Here is a 17,189-nt window from a genome sequence, read left to right on the forward strand (position 1 = left end):
ATAGCAACAAGTACTGTATATTACATTAACACATGAGTGATATATATATATATATATCTTCATATATTCACATCTATGTGATATGATGCAATCTATATGAAGATATGACTGGCCTGGGAGCCCTTGTAAAATGGAGGCTTTAGGAGTTCTTTTTTAACTACATATTCTAGCACTCCAATCAGAGAAACAGATGGTATTGAGTATTAATGAAATGTGAGCACCAATGATGAAATAAATATCTATATATATAACTGATATATGTATCTATGCCATCTATGTAGCTATATCCTTATTTTCATTCATCTACACACATGATATATAATCAGTATGTAACATATGTCACATATGACATGCCAGATAACTTATGTCAACACATATTTAAACCTATAACATACAGATTATAGCATAAATAATACAAACAAGTCCTTTCTCTCTCTTTGGACCTCAATTCTCCATTTGTACAAAATGAAGTTTGATTTGAAGTGGGGTTTAAAAACTATTTTGTGTTATGGACTTCTCTGGCAGTCTGGTGAATCATATAGACCCCTGTTAAGAATGATGTTTTTAAATGAATAAAATAAAATGTATAGGATTACAAAAGATTCTAAAAATAGTCATCAAATATTTTTAAAAGATCATGGACCACAGGTTAAGAAGCCCCAAATTAGAGGATTTTTTAAGGTCCCTTCCACCTCTAAATCCTATTATTTAAATTCCTGGGAGCCAGACTTCCCCAGTGCTTACTGGAGTGTAGTCTCTGTCTCTAAACAAAAGTCAGTGGGAAAATGGCACCCAACATATGGGAAGTTCACTCTGCAGTCACCTTTGCTGGAAGGTTTCCAGTCCAAATATCAAGCAACATGTGTTCTGAGTGTTGCCATGAATATTGCTAATACCTCCCTCTACCCTCAAAGGTAATAGGGCTACCCTTCACAAACATCCCCCTTCAGCACCCTGGATAGCCTCCAGTTGCTTAGGGTGGAGGATGGCTGGAACGATTCCTATTTGCGGTATGACTCTTCAGAGTCCTATGGGGGAACTGTGATGCCAGGCCCATGAATTGTTTGAGTTTTCACTAATTGATTTAATTCTACTAATGAACATTTCATAAAAGAGCTGTGTGTGTGTGTGTGTGTGTGTGTGTGTGTGTGTGTGTGTGTTTGAGTGGAGTTTTATTGACCTGAGAGGAATATCTGATTAGAGTTCAAAATGCTTTTAAAGATATATGACTTATTACTACTAGGGCTCTCTGTTTAACTTAGCTAATTATATATGTAGGTCATATACTAATATCAGGAAATGCTGAGGAAGTTTAGAGCATAGGGGAACAACATTCACCCCCCCCACCAACATATGTTTCTTTACAACCCCAAAACAGCTTCTTCTATTCTTGTGCTTAGTTTTATATAAGAGATAGGGGAAGACGTGGTCCTTACCTGTCCCTCAAGAAGCTCAAGTCCAGTTGGGGAGTTGAGATGTATACCTATGAAACAGAACAATATTAAATAGCATATGGTTAAGTTTTAATTAGTATGGCAATATTGCTGGTGAAGAAAGGAGGGATGGAGAGGCAAGACTCCCTAAAGAAGGTAGACTCCAAAAGACCTTGACAGGCTAAAACAATGAACTGACTCTAAAAAGTCAGACTTTAATAGGGACTAGCATGGATCTCTGTTGGTAGAAAGAGTGCCTGCATAGCTTTGAAATATTGAAATGCTATTATTATATAAATGGGCTTAATTATTATTATCTTCTACATTTAAATTGCTACAAATCAATTTTATAAGTACAGAACAAGCAAGACATTATTTTTTATATGAAAAAGACCAGAGTATTTTAAGTAGACAGCAGGGTCAATATGAGTCAATAGTGTGACCTAGCAGCCAAAAAAGTTAAAGTTATCCTAGATTTTATTAAGAGAAGCATAGTATCCAGAACAAGAGAGGCAACGGTCCTGGTCAGAGCGCATTGGAAATATTGAGTTCAGTTCTAGTTCCCACATTTCAGGAAGAAGCTCAGTGAGTTGGAGAAAGTCCAGACAGCGACAACTAGGATAATGAAAGCTTATGCCATATGAAGAATGGCTAAAGGAAATGGGGGCATTTTACCTGGAGAAGAGGCAAGTTAAAGGGAAATGTAATGGCTGTCTTTGAGTATTGGAAGGATTGCTACATGAAGAAAGAGTTGAACTTTTTCTCCTTTGCCCTAGAGGGCAGAACTTGGAGTTTTGAGAGGCTTAGCAGTAGGTGGAAGATGCAGGGAGACAGATTTCAATTTGATGTAAGGAAAAACCTCCTAACAATTAGAGCCACCCCAAGTGGAATGGTAGGGTACCCCCCCTCACTGAAAGTATTCCAAAAAAAGAGGCTGCATCACCACTTCTTTGGCATATTATAAGAGGTTTCTGGTTTGGTTGTCAGTTGAACCAGTTATTCTCAGAGGGCCATTCCCGCTCTGAAATTCTGTATAATTCAGTAGAGGATGTGGAGTGGGCAGTGATACAATGGAAAGAACCCTGGACTTATAATCAGAAGACCTGGGTTCAAGCCTTAAATCTCCCACTTACTGGCAACGTAACAACAATCAAGTCACATCCTCTACCTGAGGTTTAGTTTATCCATATGTAAAATAGAGATAATGATACTTCTATTCCCTGTCTCACAAAATGTTTTGGAAGGAACTGTTGTGTGAATTTAAAATACTCTAGTATTCTAGAATTCTTTGAGCCTAAGCTCATTGACCACATAAGGTAAGTTGTAGAGGGGATTCTTGTTCAGGTACAGGTTGAATCAGATGGCCTTTGAGGGCCCTTCCATCTCCAAGATTCCTTGATTCCTCCCCTGATATCCTTCTTTGATGCCTCACCTGGAGATGGAGGTAACCCCAGGCACTCAAATATTATCAAAGGGGACGGAAAGATATAATAAGTTCCTCCAACTTGAAAAGGCCCAAGGCAACAGGCTGTGCTTCTGTCATCTAAGAACCAGTTTAGCTAAATTGAAAGAGGCTCATTACCGTAAGGTTGGCTAAAAAGAGATGAAGTTCTCAACCTCATGTAAATTAAGTCATGAAATGACTGCATTCTCTTTATGTGGGTAGCTTCCACACATCTTTGAAGGCCTGAAGTGTTATATTTAATGAAATTAATTGTTATTAGCCAAAAACATCACAGACTTTCAGGGCTGGAAATGACTTCAGTGGGCATCTAATGTAAGCCACATATGAAAAAAATTCCTATTTTAACTAATTTTCACCTGTTTCAGGGCAGTTGGGTGGCACAGTGGATAGAGTGCCAAGTCTAGAGTCAGGAAGACTCATCTTCCTGAGTTCAAATCTGGCGTCAGACATTTACTAGCTATGGGACCCTGGTCAAGTTACTTAACCCTGTTTGTCTCAGTTTCCTCTTCCATAAAATGAGCTGGAGAAGTAAATGACAAACCACTCCAGTATCTCTGCCGAGAAAACCTTACATGGAGTCATGAAGAGTTGGACACAACTGAAAATGACTCAACAACAACAAATTTCACCTATCAAGTGGTCTTCCAGCATCTGCTTGAAGGCCACCATTAATGGGGTAAACCCACTGCCTCCAGAGACAGCCTATTCTACTTTGAGAGAGAGAGCGCTATAATTTTTAGGATTTTTTTTCTATATCAATCTTAAGATTGAGATCTTGGAGATTCTATCAATTGCTCCTGATTCTACCCGCTGTGGCCAAACAGAACAAAACTAGTTCTCTGATGTTATTTCGTAAGTGTAGTATAGACTCTGGGTTCACTCTCCCAACTCACACACAGACTAGTAGGTTGAATCTCTAGAAGGTGGCTGTTGCTCAGCTTATGAGCCCTCAATAGTGTTCTTCCCTCCATTGACTATCAATTGATATCAATTAGTCAGACATAATTAGTTTTTTAGAAATGGTTATTTACTAAGGGGGTATAATTAGAACAATTGCTACAAAATATCCCCCCCCAAACTAGGGGCACACTTTCCCACAAGTATATTCGGAGACCAAAGGAAAACAGGCTCAAGCTTGGAGTGTTTCTGGCAAAGAGGGTAACACACCTTTTGGAGGTTCTTTTGCTGAGGTCCTTTTCACCTCTTCATAAGGCCCTCATGAAATTCCCTTGAGTCATTGTGTAAATTTCTGCTAGGTTCTTATAGTTTTAAAACTGACTTTCCTCAGTATTCCTGTACAGACTGCTGTCCCAGGGGTGACTGACTGCTAAGATGCCAGTGAGAAGTCTAGCTCTTTCAACCATCCAAAATTTATGAAGTCTTCCTTTGATCAAGAAGGGAGAAGGAGTCCAAATACTTTCCTTCCCTCTTCCCCAAGTGATTCTCTGTCAGGGGTTCGGTTGGAATGACTTCCACCACTTGATGGCCAGACACTGCAATGCTTGGGATCTGGACTAATTTGCTGTTTTATAAAAGATCCCTAAGATATGATCGAATCTCCACAACCAATACAAATACACCTACTGTGCAGTGTCGTACCACTTCACTAAATGACCTTTTCTGCCTCCAAACTTGTTGACCAGGTTGTTTTCACCTAGCCCAATGCCCTTGGTTTAATGATGGATTCAACAGTGGCATTCTCACTAGGTTAACTAGTTACTTGGAATGGAGTGGAATGATTCATTGGTTGGGCTAATTACTCCCCACCCTTAAATGAGATTTTAACCTTATGCAGTGTTATGCCTTCTTATCTTGTGGATTCCCTTGTAATTCCATTATATCTAGTGTACAATTCTTTTTTTCTGAGGTTTTTGAGTTGCTCTTTGGGGCAAGTAGTTGCTCCACAATCTTTCTCGTCACATGATCCAAAACAGAATCAGTCGAATCCTTCCTCCATGTGATAGCTTTGTAAGTTCCCAAAGATAGCCATCATGACCTCTCTGAGTCTTCTCCAGACTACTCCAAGTTCCTTCAACTGATCCTTACATGACATGGAATCAAAGCCCTCACCATCAATCATGGCCACTGATCTGGGTGTTCTCCATTTTCTTTCTCTCCCATTAGATTGCAAGCTCCTTCGTGGTAGACTATCTTTTGCTTCTTTTTATTTCCCCAACACTTAGTGCAATGCCTGGAACATAGTAGGCTTTTAATAAATAATTACTGATTGATTATCAATTTCCTTCCTAAACTCCAGTTCTAGGTGCCTCAGCTTAAGAGGATAATTCATTAAGTTTACGTGAAAATTCAATTAGCTATCCACATATCTTGGTATTCACAATATTGTAGATTGATGACTAGGGCCTTAAGAAGTGTTAGAAGTCATAGTTTAGTGGTTCCTAAACTTTTTGAGTAGAGACCTCCCATTCTACCCCCTAATTTCTGTGACCCCTACATGATGTGTTTGTACTATTGGTACCTGATGATTGATTGAGATAATACCTGATTTGCTATGGACTCCTTGGACTAACTCTATGGCTCAATGAATGAATCCCATCTCATTTTACAGATAACTGAAAACTTAGAGGGGAATTGCCTTGTTTGAGGCCACCCAGCTAGTAAGTAATAGAGCAAGGGCCAAGAGCTCAGGTATTCTGAAACCCAGTCTCCAGCTCCTAAGTAGGGAGGATGGATCAGTGACCAACTTTTCCCTCTGTTGATGATTTCCTATTTATCCTGTATATAGCTTGCTTCATATTTATTTGTTGGTATGTTTTCTCCCCCATTAGATTTCAAGCCCCTTGAGGATAGGGACTATCTTTTATATCCCCAGTACTTAGCAAAGTGCCTGGCACATAGTAAGCTCTTAATAATTGTTTATTGAATCAAATTAACTGGTTGGAAGGAGGAAGAATACACTCAAGATGGTTTAAATGGGTGGCCTATTTTTTTTTGTTTTCTTGAAATTATGGCATTCTAACATCTCGTAGAAACAAAGTGGGAGACTGCCAAAGTGAAGAGAGGGGGAGGAAAATATCTGCTGCAACTTTCCTGATAAAATGAAGAGATTACATGTCTGACAACTTGTTGCCCCTATCCCAGTGGGTCATCCTCAGTGAGTCAGTGGTTCAGTCTGCCAAAATCAAGGCAGGTAACTCTAGAATTCCTGCCCAAAGTGAACCAGGCAGATCAGCAGCCTAAGGTGACATGCCCAAGGCTAGGGCGTTATACTCTGGAGCAACTCCAGAGTAATCCCTTACAGCAGTGAGGACCCCAGTGAAAAGTTAGGAGACCATCTTCCCCTAGGAGATGTTAGAAGAGGATGGTAACCCACTCACCTGATGTTTGCCATGTTCTACTTACATGTTATAGCACTGCTCATACCTTATATGTTACATTGCTCATACATTATAATATTCATGAGACAGAAGATCCTTGTATGGGCTCATTTTGTGACCAAAAGAAAATACCACTTATTGGGAGCTCCAGACCACATCCTGTCATTGGTCATCTAGCCATGTTACTCATGAGTAACTTTCATCACAAGTGAGGCTGGGCAACAGAATGTAGATGTCTCAAGAAAGACCCTCCCCAGTGTTGGGACTATAATTTGACACAATTGAAAGACAGTGGCTTGACCTGTTCTTCCTTCTTTCCCCCATCCCTCATACACATACACTGCTTTCCTCCATGTCTTCGATGAAGACCTATATACATACTCTTGGAATGGGAATGTGTTATCCTAGCATTAGAGGGAGGAAGATAATTTGGTTTACTTTTTAAAAAATTATAACTTTGAAATAAATTTCTAATTTGGTTTTATTATGGAGTTAACTGAGTGGTCTCTCTTTAAAAAAAAAAGATTAATGGAGTTCTAATATCCTATATGTATAATGGAGGTTGAGGGAGGAAGATGTGGGCACTGGTGTGGAAGAGGTGATGTCCAGCTTCTTAGGACCAGGCCATGATGGACTGATGGTAACTCTGCTTTCTTCCCTCCCAAAGGCCATGGCGATGGGGATGATGACTGAGTACTACCACTTTATCTTCACAACTCTGGTAAAGTATGACCTCCCCTTGGTGTGGGGGGGGGTGTGAGGGAAGGATTTGTGGAGGCAGCTTACCTGGGGTCAAAGTGTATTTGCTGCGCTGAGAAATTTGGGGCTCAGTGGGAGGAAAGCTTGGACTGGGAAGGGGAGAATGCCTGGGAAAAACATTTGTTTTCTTTTGTTTGGTTTTAACTTTTCACCATAATGGATATGTGACTTTGAGGATTCAAGTGTGCTAGGCTAGGTCCTTTCAGGCTGCTACATTGAGCCCTGGCTTCTGGTGAAAGTCCTTGAACTTGAGATGAGCCCTGAAAATGACTGAAGCTCCTGGAATCCAGGCCCCAGCTCCACAGTCCCCTGGTACCAATTAGATGCTATTTCCCAGTCATTGAGAGGCAGGGTGCTCTAATGGAAAGACCTGAAGTCAGAAAGACATAGGACCTAAACCCACCACAGACGCTTACTGGTACAACTTTGAGCAAATGACTACTTCTCTGAGCCTCATGTTCTTCACCGGTACAATGGGAATAATAATAGCTCATACCTCAGGGGATTATTGTGAGGACCAAATGAGAGAATGTAGATAGAGAACTTTGCAAACCTTTGGATTTAAAGACCGTCATTCCACTCACCACCCCACCACTGGTTTGTCCATCTCTACCCCAGCTTACTTTTCCCTTCATCTAATACTCACACAGTTGCACTTACATACACACACACACATACATACATGCACATGAATGCTCCCACTGCATTAATTAAGCTTTAATAGCTTAAAACTGCACTAAGATTTTTGGGACACCTTGTATACATATGGATGTATATATGTGTATTTATATATATATGCATATATTTATTATGTGTTTGTGTATACATATGTATATACATATATGTATATAGGGTGCCCCAAAAGTCTTAGCGCAGTACACACACACACACACACACACACATCTACCTACACACACACAGTAGTGAGATACAAGGTAGTTTGGAGGGAGGGCACTAGAGGGCTCAGGCCAGGCTTCATTTTCCAGGAAGAGAAGGACACTCAAGGAGGCAGAGGTTGAGGGAGAAGCACATTCCAGGCATGAGGGAACTGCCAGGGCAAAGTCACAGGATGAGAGATGGAGCGATGTGAAAAACAGAATGAAAGCTAGCCCAGCTGCATCACAAAATGCAGGAGTGGGAGGAATATAGTAATGTCTAAAGAGACCAGAAAGGTGGGTTAGGGCCAGGTTGTATGGGGCTTTAAAAGCTCAATAAAAGAGTTCATTGTTTTATTTGTATGAGTATTTATATAATGTATATTATATTTATGTACATATTGGATGTATATGTATACACATGTACATTCCTCTAGGCATATTTGCACATGCCCACACACACACATTAACTCTCTGCCCTACGTATTCTACCATAGGCACTGCTATCTTCATACTTGCTGGTCCCAAATTGACAGTGGACAGATCACAGAGGCTGTCAGGACACTGAGACACACCAGGAACATATTTATGATAGGTTTTTGTTGAGAAACAACTGTCTAGATTCCTCACAGGTCCCAGTATGGACTATATGTTCTTTCCCATGGATATTTCAGGCCAGGACAGAAGCTGGAATTGTCCATGTGTAAACATTGCCTTCAAGTTTTTAAAAATATTGACATCATGACCCAGGTTGGGAAAATCACCTGACAGACCAGCCAGCCTGTGTTCAGATGACCTGACCCATGTGCTCTAGTGGAAAGGAAAGTAGAATAAACAAACTCTTGCCCATGTGGGAATCAGATCTGTTGCCTTTCAGGGTCCAATCCAGTCAAAATGTTTTTTTTTTTAAAGCCTATTTTGCTCACACAAAAAAAGCTTATTATGTGCTAGGCACTCAGGAAACAAATAGGAAGAGAGACTGAACCTGTGATTTCCTTAGTATAGTGGACTCCCATATAAGGATACTCCCTCCACTGGCACACCTTCTCTTCAACTGGGAGTACTGCTGAAAGCATTGCCCAGGGTCATGTGCCAGTGGTAAGACTTGAACCCACATCTTCCTAGCTCCAAGGCCAGCTCTCTATCCACTCTGCTGGCTGTATGATGAAGGAGATACCAAGACATAAAAAAAAATAGTCCTTACCCTCAGCGAGCTCACATTCTACTAGTTATATGTCACATATATATATATATATATATGTATTTGGTCATTCAATTAGGGAAAGAGTACCAAATAATTTGGGAGAGTAGGAAAGGATTCCAGGAGGCAGTAGATGGGCCAAGCCTTGGAGGAAGCTTAGGATTCAAACTGCTGGAGGTAAGGAGTGAGTATATGCCAGGCGTGAGGGACAGCCTATGCAAAAGCATGGAGGGATGGTGGGGAGTGGAATACTGAACTCAGAGAATAATAAGTAAACGAGTTTGGCTGGAAAAGCAGGTTTTTTAAGGCTGAACATCTCACATGATTATTTAAAAAAAAACATATTGAGTCATAGTAACCTTAACATCGGCATTCTTAATATCCTTTCTATGAAGGACATTGGCATTTTGTTTCCTTTTGAGAGAAAGCTGAAGAATCCTGGACTTGAAAAAGGCTGAGCAGCTCTTTCAGGCGTTGCTGTCATGTGACGACCTTCCCTCAGTCCTTTTGCACCCTGCCTACAGATTGAAATCATTGATTCCCAGTGAAATGAACTATGCGGATTGCATCAAATACCTCTACCCCTTCTCCTTTCTCCTCCTCCTTGTCCTTACTCTCATGTTTCTCTTTCTCTTCCTTCTCTTCCTCTTTTCTATCCCTCTTCCTTTGCCCACTGCAATATCCCTCACCAGAATTAGCCCTCTGGGGACATTTAAGGGTATTCAGAAAATTCTTGACTGTCAATCATTTAGTCAGTAAACATTCATTAAGCAACTATATGATAGGCACTGTACTAAGCATTAGGGTAACAAACCGGGGCACAACTTCAGCCGGTGCCCTCAAGGAGCTTACAGTCTAATGGAGGAGACAACACGTAAACACCTATAGGAACAAGATAGATTCAGAATAAACAAGAAATAATCAAAAAGGGAAAGCACTAAAATGAAGTGAGATTGGAAAAGGCCTCACATAGAAAGTGGGATTTTAGCTGGGACTTGGTGCCAGTGGGTCACAGAGTAGCTACTCTTGGCAGCTGCAAACAATTAGAGATTAGAGTATTAACAATTAGAGTAGGGAGGAGGACAGAGTGGGAAACACTTTGAAACTGCACACTCAAACTAGAGTTCAGCCAGACTGGCCTGGGGCAGATTTCCATCAGCAGCTGCCACTTCCAGGGAACTGACCAGATTGGACTCCCTCCCCTTACACAACACAACACAACACACACACACACACACACATCCCTACCCAGCAAGGCTCCATGCTTCCCCAGGAACACAGAAAGGGTGAGACCCATTTTTCTTAAGATTAGATTCTGAAGCTTTGGAAATACCCACAAAGGCGGGGTGAATGGAGCTCTTTGGAGCAGTGGGGCCTGGATATATTTCCCATTCTAGCCAGGCTCAGAAATAACACCCTGAAGTATGTCCCCAGAAAGGCCAGTCAGAATCACCAGTACCTAAAAGCCCCGGGGTGCTGGTTTCCACACAGTCAGTAGATACCTAACAGCTTCTGGGCAGATTGGCTGACGTGTAGGCTCGGCTACAGTTCCACCGAGTATGAGGGTTGTAATGGCCTCGAGGATTTCACTTTGGAGAAACTGCAAACAGCTCTTAGCTCCAGAGCCCTGCCCCTTGACACTGACCACACAACAGGTCACATGACTGCACAGGCCCCGTCTGACCCGTGGTGTTGACGACCATGCGCTTTTCTGATCGTGGAATGTTTTCCGTGATTTCTCTTGCAGTGTTATGGGGAGGGTGGAGGAGGAGGTGGGTGGAACCCGCCCGAACCAAACGAGCCCAGGGGGCCTCCAGGCGCATCAGCAAGCTGGAGGCGGCCTCTACTTCATCAATATTTAGTCAGCCTTCTCTCTCTCTCCCTCTCTCGGAGATGCATAATGCATAGCCCTGAGCACGCCGAGAACGTTTGAAATCTGGCCGGCTTTCTGCGGGGGCCTTGGGTTCCTCTTTGACAGAAAGTGTCTGCCGACTCCTCTCTCGTTGGCCGGGGCTCTGGCGGGCACTGCGGGCGGGACCACCAGGGGCCTGAGCTCTTTAGCAGCCTAGGTTTCCTTTGAAGTTACTTCATTCTTCTCTGACTTCAATCCTGTTTCCTAATCACCACGGGTACCGACCAATTTGAATTTCTATGGCGAGACCCACAGTCCTAGACATGAAGAGACAGAAAGGAAAGGAAAGAGAAAAAAAAAAATAAAGCCAACACACACACACACACACACACACACACACAACAACAACAACAACAACAACAACAACAACAACCCGAGACCTATTAGATTATCAAGCCGATCCCCGGGGAGTGTTGTAGGTCAGGCGACTCTGGTGGAAGATGGCAGGCTGTGAGCTAGTTCCTTCATTAACCTTCTGTGTTTTGATTAGACTGCAGAGTCTCCTCCGGCTGGGCTTCGGCTTTACGCAGCAGCCAGACGGGTCTGGCTGGCAGGGGGAAGCCCTGGGGATTCCTGGTGGGTGGAATCCATCCCTGAAAGCAGGAACCTTCCACTTAGAGAAGACCTAGAGCTTCATGGGTGTTCCCTTTCCCTAATCTGTGCCCCACTCCAGGATCCGGGGCAGTGGCCAGCGGCTCAGATCTTGACTGCTTATTCTCCTGGGAAAGGATCCTTCCAGCATGCCATGTCCCTCCCCAGGCATTAGCATAGGAGAAGGTAGCCACAGAGAGGGATAGCCAGGGAAGATACAGGCTTCTGGCATCTCGAGGGCAACAGGGGACATTGCATGGTAGAATCCCTGGTAGAATCATGGAATTTAGAGCTGGAAGGGAACTTGGAAATGATCTAGTCTGGTCTTCCCATTTTATAGATGGGGAAACTGAGGCCTGGAGAGAAAGAGTGACTCCTCCAAGGTCCCACAGGTAGAAAAATATCAAGTAGCTTGGTATTAATGGAAATAGTATTAGATTTGGAGTCAGGGGACCTCAGTTCAAATACTGGCTCTGGCATTACCCTATGTGATTTTTAGACAAGTCATTTCACTTCATTCAGTTCCTTCTCTATAATAATGACGATAATGATAATGATAAATAATAATTACAATATGTATATGACTCTTTAAAGTATACAAAGTGCTTTATACATATGAAATAGGAGGTATGATAATTTCCATTTTGCAGATGAAGACACCGAGTGGTGAACTGACTTGCCCAGGGTCACACATCTAGTTAAGTGTCTGAGGCAAGATTTGAACACAAGCCTTCCTAACCACAGTCCAACGTCCTGTAAGATAGGCTAGGTGACCTATAGAATCCCTTCTAGCTCTAAATCTGTCCTTCTATGATCCTATTCTGGATTCCAACCTAGATACTGTGCTGGGCCTGGAATCAAGAAGTCCTGAATTCAAAACTAGCCTCGGACACTTTGTAGCTATGTTACCCTGGGCAAGTCACTTAACCTCTGCATGCCTCAGTTTCCTCATCCATAAAATGGAGATAATAGCAACTACCTCCCAGGGCTGTGAGAATTGAATGATACAATATGTGCAAAGTGCTTTGCAAACCTTAAAATTTAAATATGAATACTAGCTATTATTATTATTAATTATTTTCCCAGTAGACTATGCTGTACCACTATACATGCCTCTTTTGCTCTGTCCAAGGATGGTAGAGAAATTGCCAAAAGTTTTGTGGCTTCTGGAGAAGTAGAATGTTTTACTTTTCAACACTCTTCTCTCAGATATACCTTTGGGATCCTGCTGGATGCCATTTACCCTTCTTTCACTCACTCTCAGGTTCGGACCCATGTCTTTATTAGGCCTTCTCCTTGTCCTTGGGCAGCTAGGTGGCACCAGGGTGCACAGAGCACTGGACCTGATGTCAAGAAGAAGTCTTCCTGAGTTCAAATCTGGCCTCAGACGATGTCTAACTGTGTGACCCTGTTAACTAACCCAGTTTGCCTCAGTTCCTCATTTGTAAAATGAACTGGAGAAGGAAATGGCAAACCACTCTAGTGTCTTTGCCAAGGAAACCCCAAATGGGGTCACAAAGAGTCAGACATGACTGAACAGCAACAAAACAATTCCTTGTTACTCAAAAAGAAAACCAAAAAAACAACAAAACAAAACAACAATTCCTTGTCCTTAGTGTTGTGAAGGATATCAGGGAAGGAAGAGATCACTTCTTTGGCATGGCTAATGATTCCTCTGGCCTTCTCTAGCCTCCTGGCCCCAGGCTGTTGTCAAGAGTCTGCCTCTTTTGTGCCTTGCTCCCAGTATGGAGTGTTCTATGCCCACCTACCCACTGTCTCTTCCTTTTCTTGTTATATGGTCAGGGCCTTGGTCTTGCTTTCGTACCTTCAGTATTGAATTAGGAGATTCTTCTCCCAACCCACAGCTTCTCTTCTGGGATCAGGACAGGCCTGTCCTCCCAGAGTGACCCTGACAGGTGAAGGGTCTTCTCCTTGGCCCCTTTGCTAGACCACTGGAAGAAACAGTAGAGAAGAGCTGGACTCTCTGATCTTGGCCTGGAGACACCAGTATTGTTATACCACACCTGGTAGAATGGGCAGATGAGAACAATTTATTCTAGCAGTTATGAAAGGGATTAAAGCAGGTATTGTGGAGTACTTAGAGCCTGGTCAGACATCAAAGACGCCAAGTCATCCACTACATCCTGGGCCATCCCAGTCCTGACTTTTGAAGTCATTGGTTCTCTTCAAAACCAAGGACAAACAAAAGCCAACCACACCCAGCCCCGAATATTTAGCATAAAGATCCCGCCCTGGGCCAATTGCTATGCAACAGACTCCAAGGACAGTTAACATGAGCAGGGAGTCAGGGAATAGCCTGGGTCCTGGCATCCTTTGCGTCTGCCTCTCATCTTAAGCAGTCTCAGCTGCCTGAGTACCCGAAGGGCTCTCTCCCTCTTCAATTTCTCTTGTTCTCTACTCATTTTGTATACATGATCTATTCCCTTAGTAGAATGTAAGCTTTCTGTGGGCAGTGCTCATATTGGTTTTGTTTTTGCATTTCTAGAGCCTAGCACAACACCTCACATTTTTTTTTAATTGTCCTTGAGTTGTGATTCCATTTGTACGGCAAACTCCTTACATAGAAACCTTCTCCACTAATGCAGACCAGTAACTCATTTGTAACTTAGTAAACAAGCATTTATTAAGCACTTACTTTGTGCTAGTCACTGTACTAAGTGTTTTACAAATATTTTCTCACCTGATCCTCACAACAACCCTGAGAGCTAGGTGCTATTATTATATGCATTTTTACAGTTGGGGAAACTGAGGCAGGAAGAAGTTATGTAACTTGCTGTGAAGGTCTCACAGCTAGTAAGTGTCTGAGGCTGGATTTGAACTCGAGTCTTCTTGATTCCAGAAGCAGAGCTTTATTCATTTCACCACCTGACATAATGACTTGTAAAAGAGCTGGTACCGTGATTATTCCAGCTCCTTCCCTGAGTCTTTCTCACCCTTCAAGGAACTGGAGAGAGTCTAGAACTGCTGGAAGTAAAAAGATTAAGATCTCTATCCTCCCAAGCTGTCACCAACTCTGCCTCCCACACAGGCTCAGAGAATTGCATAATCAGAGTCCACCAATAGAGTTCCATGCAAATGGGTTTTTTTTTTAAAGGCAATTGGAGTTAAGTGACTTGCCCAGGGTCACACAGCTAGTAAGTGTCAAGTATTTGGTCTGAGGCCCAATTTGAACTCAGGTCCTCCTGACTTCAGCACCAGTGCTCTATCCACTGCACCACTTAGCTGCCCCCTCAAATGGGCTTTGAGAGTCAGGTTATAATATATTTCAGAGACAGGACTTGAACCCAGGTATCCCTGGTTCTAGGGCTGGCCCTCTATCCATTACACCACACTGCCTCTTGACATCACAACTAGTAGATATTTAATATAGGATACTTAGTATATTCAGTTGAATTGAACTGAATTATGTGTACAACAATGGAGCTCCTTTTCCACTTCCATGTTGACCCCTGGCAATTGGCCCAAAATAGACATGTTTGCTTAGGAGTGAAAGACTATCTATCTTGCTCCCTTTCGGAAACCCACGTCACAGACTCACCCATTTAAAAAATTACTGAAACTTATTTCTCAAATGCAGAAGACGTTTTAATTACCCTGACTGCCATTATCTATTCCAGGCAGCTCCGAGCCATTTGCAGATAACCTCGTATTAATCAGCCCCAGCTGAGCCCCTCGTACATGTCATGTGTAGGTAAATGCCTGGAGGTAGAAAAAAAAAGAATTATAATAAATTAATAGATAAGCAATCACAATTAATGCCACTTCCCTGCACTAACAGTTATATCACGGGAAAGATATTTTAATCTGTCATTCCTTAAGGCAGTGTTTTTCTAGCTCATGATGCTTGTGCTTCAGCATCTCCCCGGCTAGACCCATGGGGTGCTAATGAATTAGTCTATTATGTTAGACTGAATGTTTCTAAAAGGTCCCCAGTCGATACTGAATACAGTGTGTCAACATTTGGCATCCAGAGCTACAACTTCCTGCCAAGCAGGGAGGTTGCGAGTAGTTCAGTGCCTACAGATCCCGGGGTCCTGGCCCCATCCAGCTGTGGAGAGAAATTAGGGTTTTGGAAAGAAGCTTCTTCACTGTCCACATGTCCTAACAGTGATACATGTCATGGTAATGATGAGGATTGGTTATTGCTTTTTTCCTGAGTGATGAGCCAGAGGCATGTGATGCAAAGAGCATCTTGGCTTTGGAAGTAGAATCCTTGCTCTGCCACCTACTACCCATGTGACCTTGGGCAAGTCATCCTCTCTGACCCTGAGTTTTTCCTCATCTGTAGAATAAGGGAATAGGATACAATGAAATATATGATTCCCTTTGACTTCTACTTCTATGATCCTGTAAGTCCTAAAGGAGTCATGCTGTATCCCTAGTAGGAATGACTGACACTGAAATAGCTATAGTCGCAATCTTAGCAAGTCACTTTCCCTCCCTAGCCTCAGCTTCCCCACCTGTAAATTTGGGGTGATGCTTTGCCCTGCCCACTTCAGAGGGCTACTGGGTAGAAAGCATTGTAGAAGTGTGAGCTGCTGCTGCTGCCATCATTGTGGTTAGCAAGTCACTTTCTAGCCTCAGTTTCCTCATCTGTAAAATGAAGGGGATTAAACTAGAAGACCATTGATACTGTCATCTTACCCACCAGAACTATTGCAAAGATGACATGAGATAATGCTTATGAAAACAGCTTATAAATTATAAAATGTTATTTAAATACAAGATCTGATTGTTATCATTTTGGTGTGGAGTGGGGAAAAAAGTCTCATCATTGCCCTGTCAGTCCTGAAGATATGTTTCTAACACTTAACTTGTCATGTTCTTTAAGTGAGTCTCAACAGCCCAAATCAAACATTTTTTGTTTATTTGTTTGAAAGCATCTGTTTTGCCAGCCAGCATTTCCCAAAATGGAAGCCTGTGATTCCTCCATTAACACTTAAAGAAATGTTTATCTTAGCACTATTTAAGATGCCTGAATATTCGGAAAATACTGTGTCCACATCTCTGATTTTCAGTGAGAGAGTGCTGCCTTTTTGGAAAATCATAAGTTTTGAGAGGTTAAGATGGAACCAACCTTTTTCAAAACACTTTTTTTTGACAGTTAACATGACCCTATATGGAAAAAAAATCAAACCTCCCTGAATTAAAAAAAAATCTGTTGGCATTTATTGAGTATTGCCTACTATGCTCTAGTCAATAAGCAAGTGTTTATTGAACCTGTGGAGTGAACAGATCTGATTTCTACCAGCAGGATTTGTGATGGAAAGAAACTTTCCTGACTACACCTACTCCTACTAATCTCTCTTCTATTCCTGTCCTCACCAATCCCCCATTTCCCATTTACCAATCTGCCCCCACCTTGGTCTCTAAGCAGAACCCTTTGTAAAGGCCGAAACTTGCTTGGTTTCCAAAAATCCAGCAGAAATGTGGCACTGAGCCAAGGGGCCAAAAGCTGCCTCTTTTCTCTCTGCCAGTGGCTGTCTTGTCCTCCGTCCTCCTCTCCTAATGTTGTCTGAGAATTGGCTCATTCTGATGCAGCTTCGGAGAAAAATGCTAAGACTGGGATTTCTCCCTTGAGAAACAGGTGCAAC

At 42.3% G+C, this 17,189-nt stretch overlaps 1 protein-coding gene across 1 annotated transcript in view; it reads left to right on the forward strand.

Annotated features, from left to right (window-relative positions):
• Positions 1–17,189, forward strand: part of GRIK3 (glutamate ionotropic receptor kainate type subunit 3) — a 308,237-nt gene that overhangs the window by 195,555 nt on the left and 95,493 nt on the right. Inside the window, exon 5 of the mRNA XM_027864465.1 lies at positions 6,904–6,957. Coding sequence (XP_027720266.1) covers positions 6,904–6,957 — 54 coding nt within the window. The remainder of the gene's footprint in view (positions 1–6,903; positions 6,958–17,189) is intronic.

The sequence above is a fragment of the Vombatus ursinus genome, unplaced genomic scaffold (assembly GCF_900497805.2).
Source record: "Vombatus ursinus unplaced genomic scaffold, bare-nosed wombat genome assembly UNPS02014775.1, whole genome shotgun sequence".
Lineage (NCBI taxonomy): Eukaryota > Metazoa > Chordata > Mammalia > Diprotodontia > Vombatidae > Vombatus > Vombatus ursinus.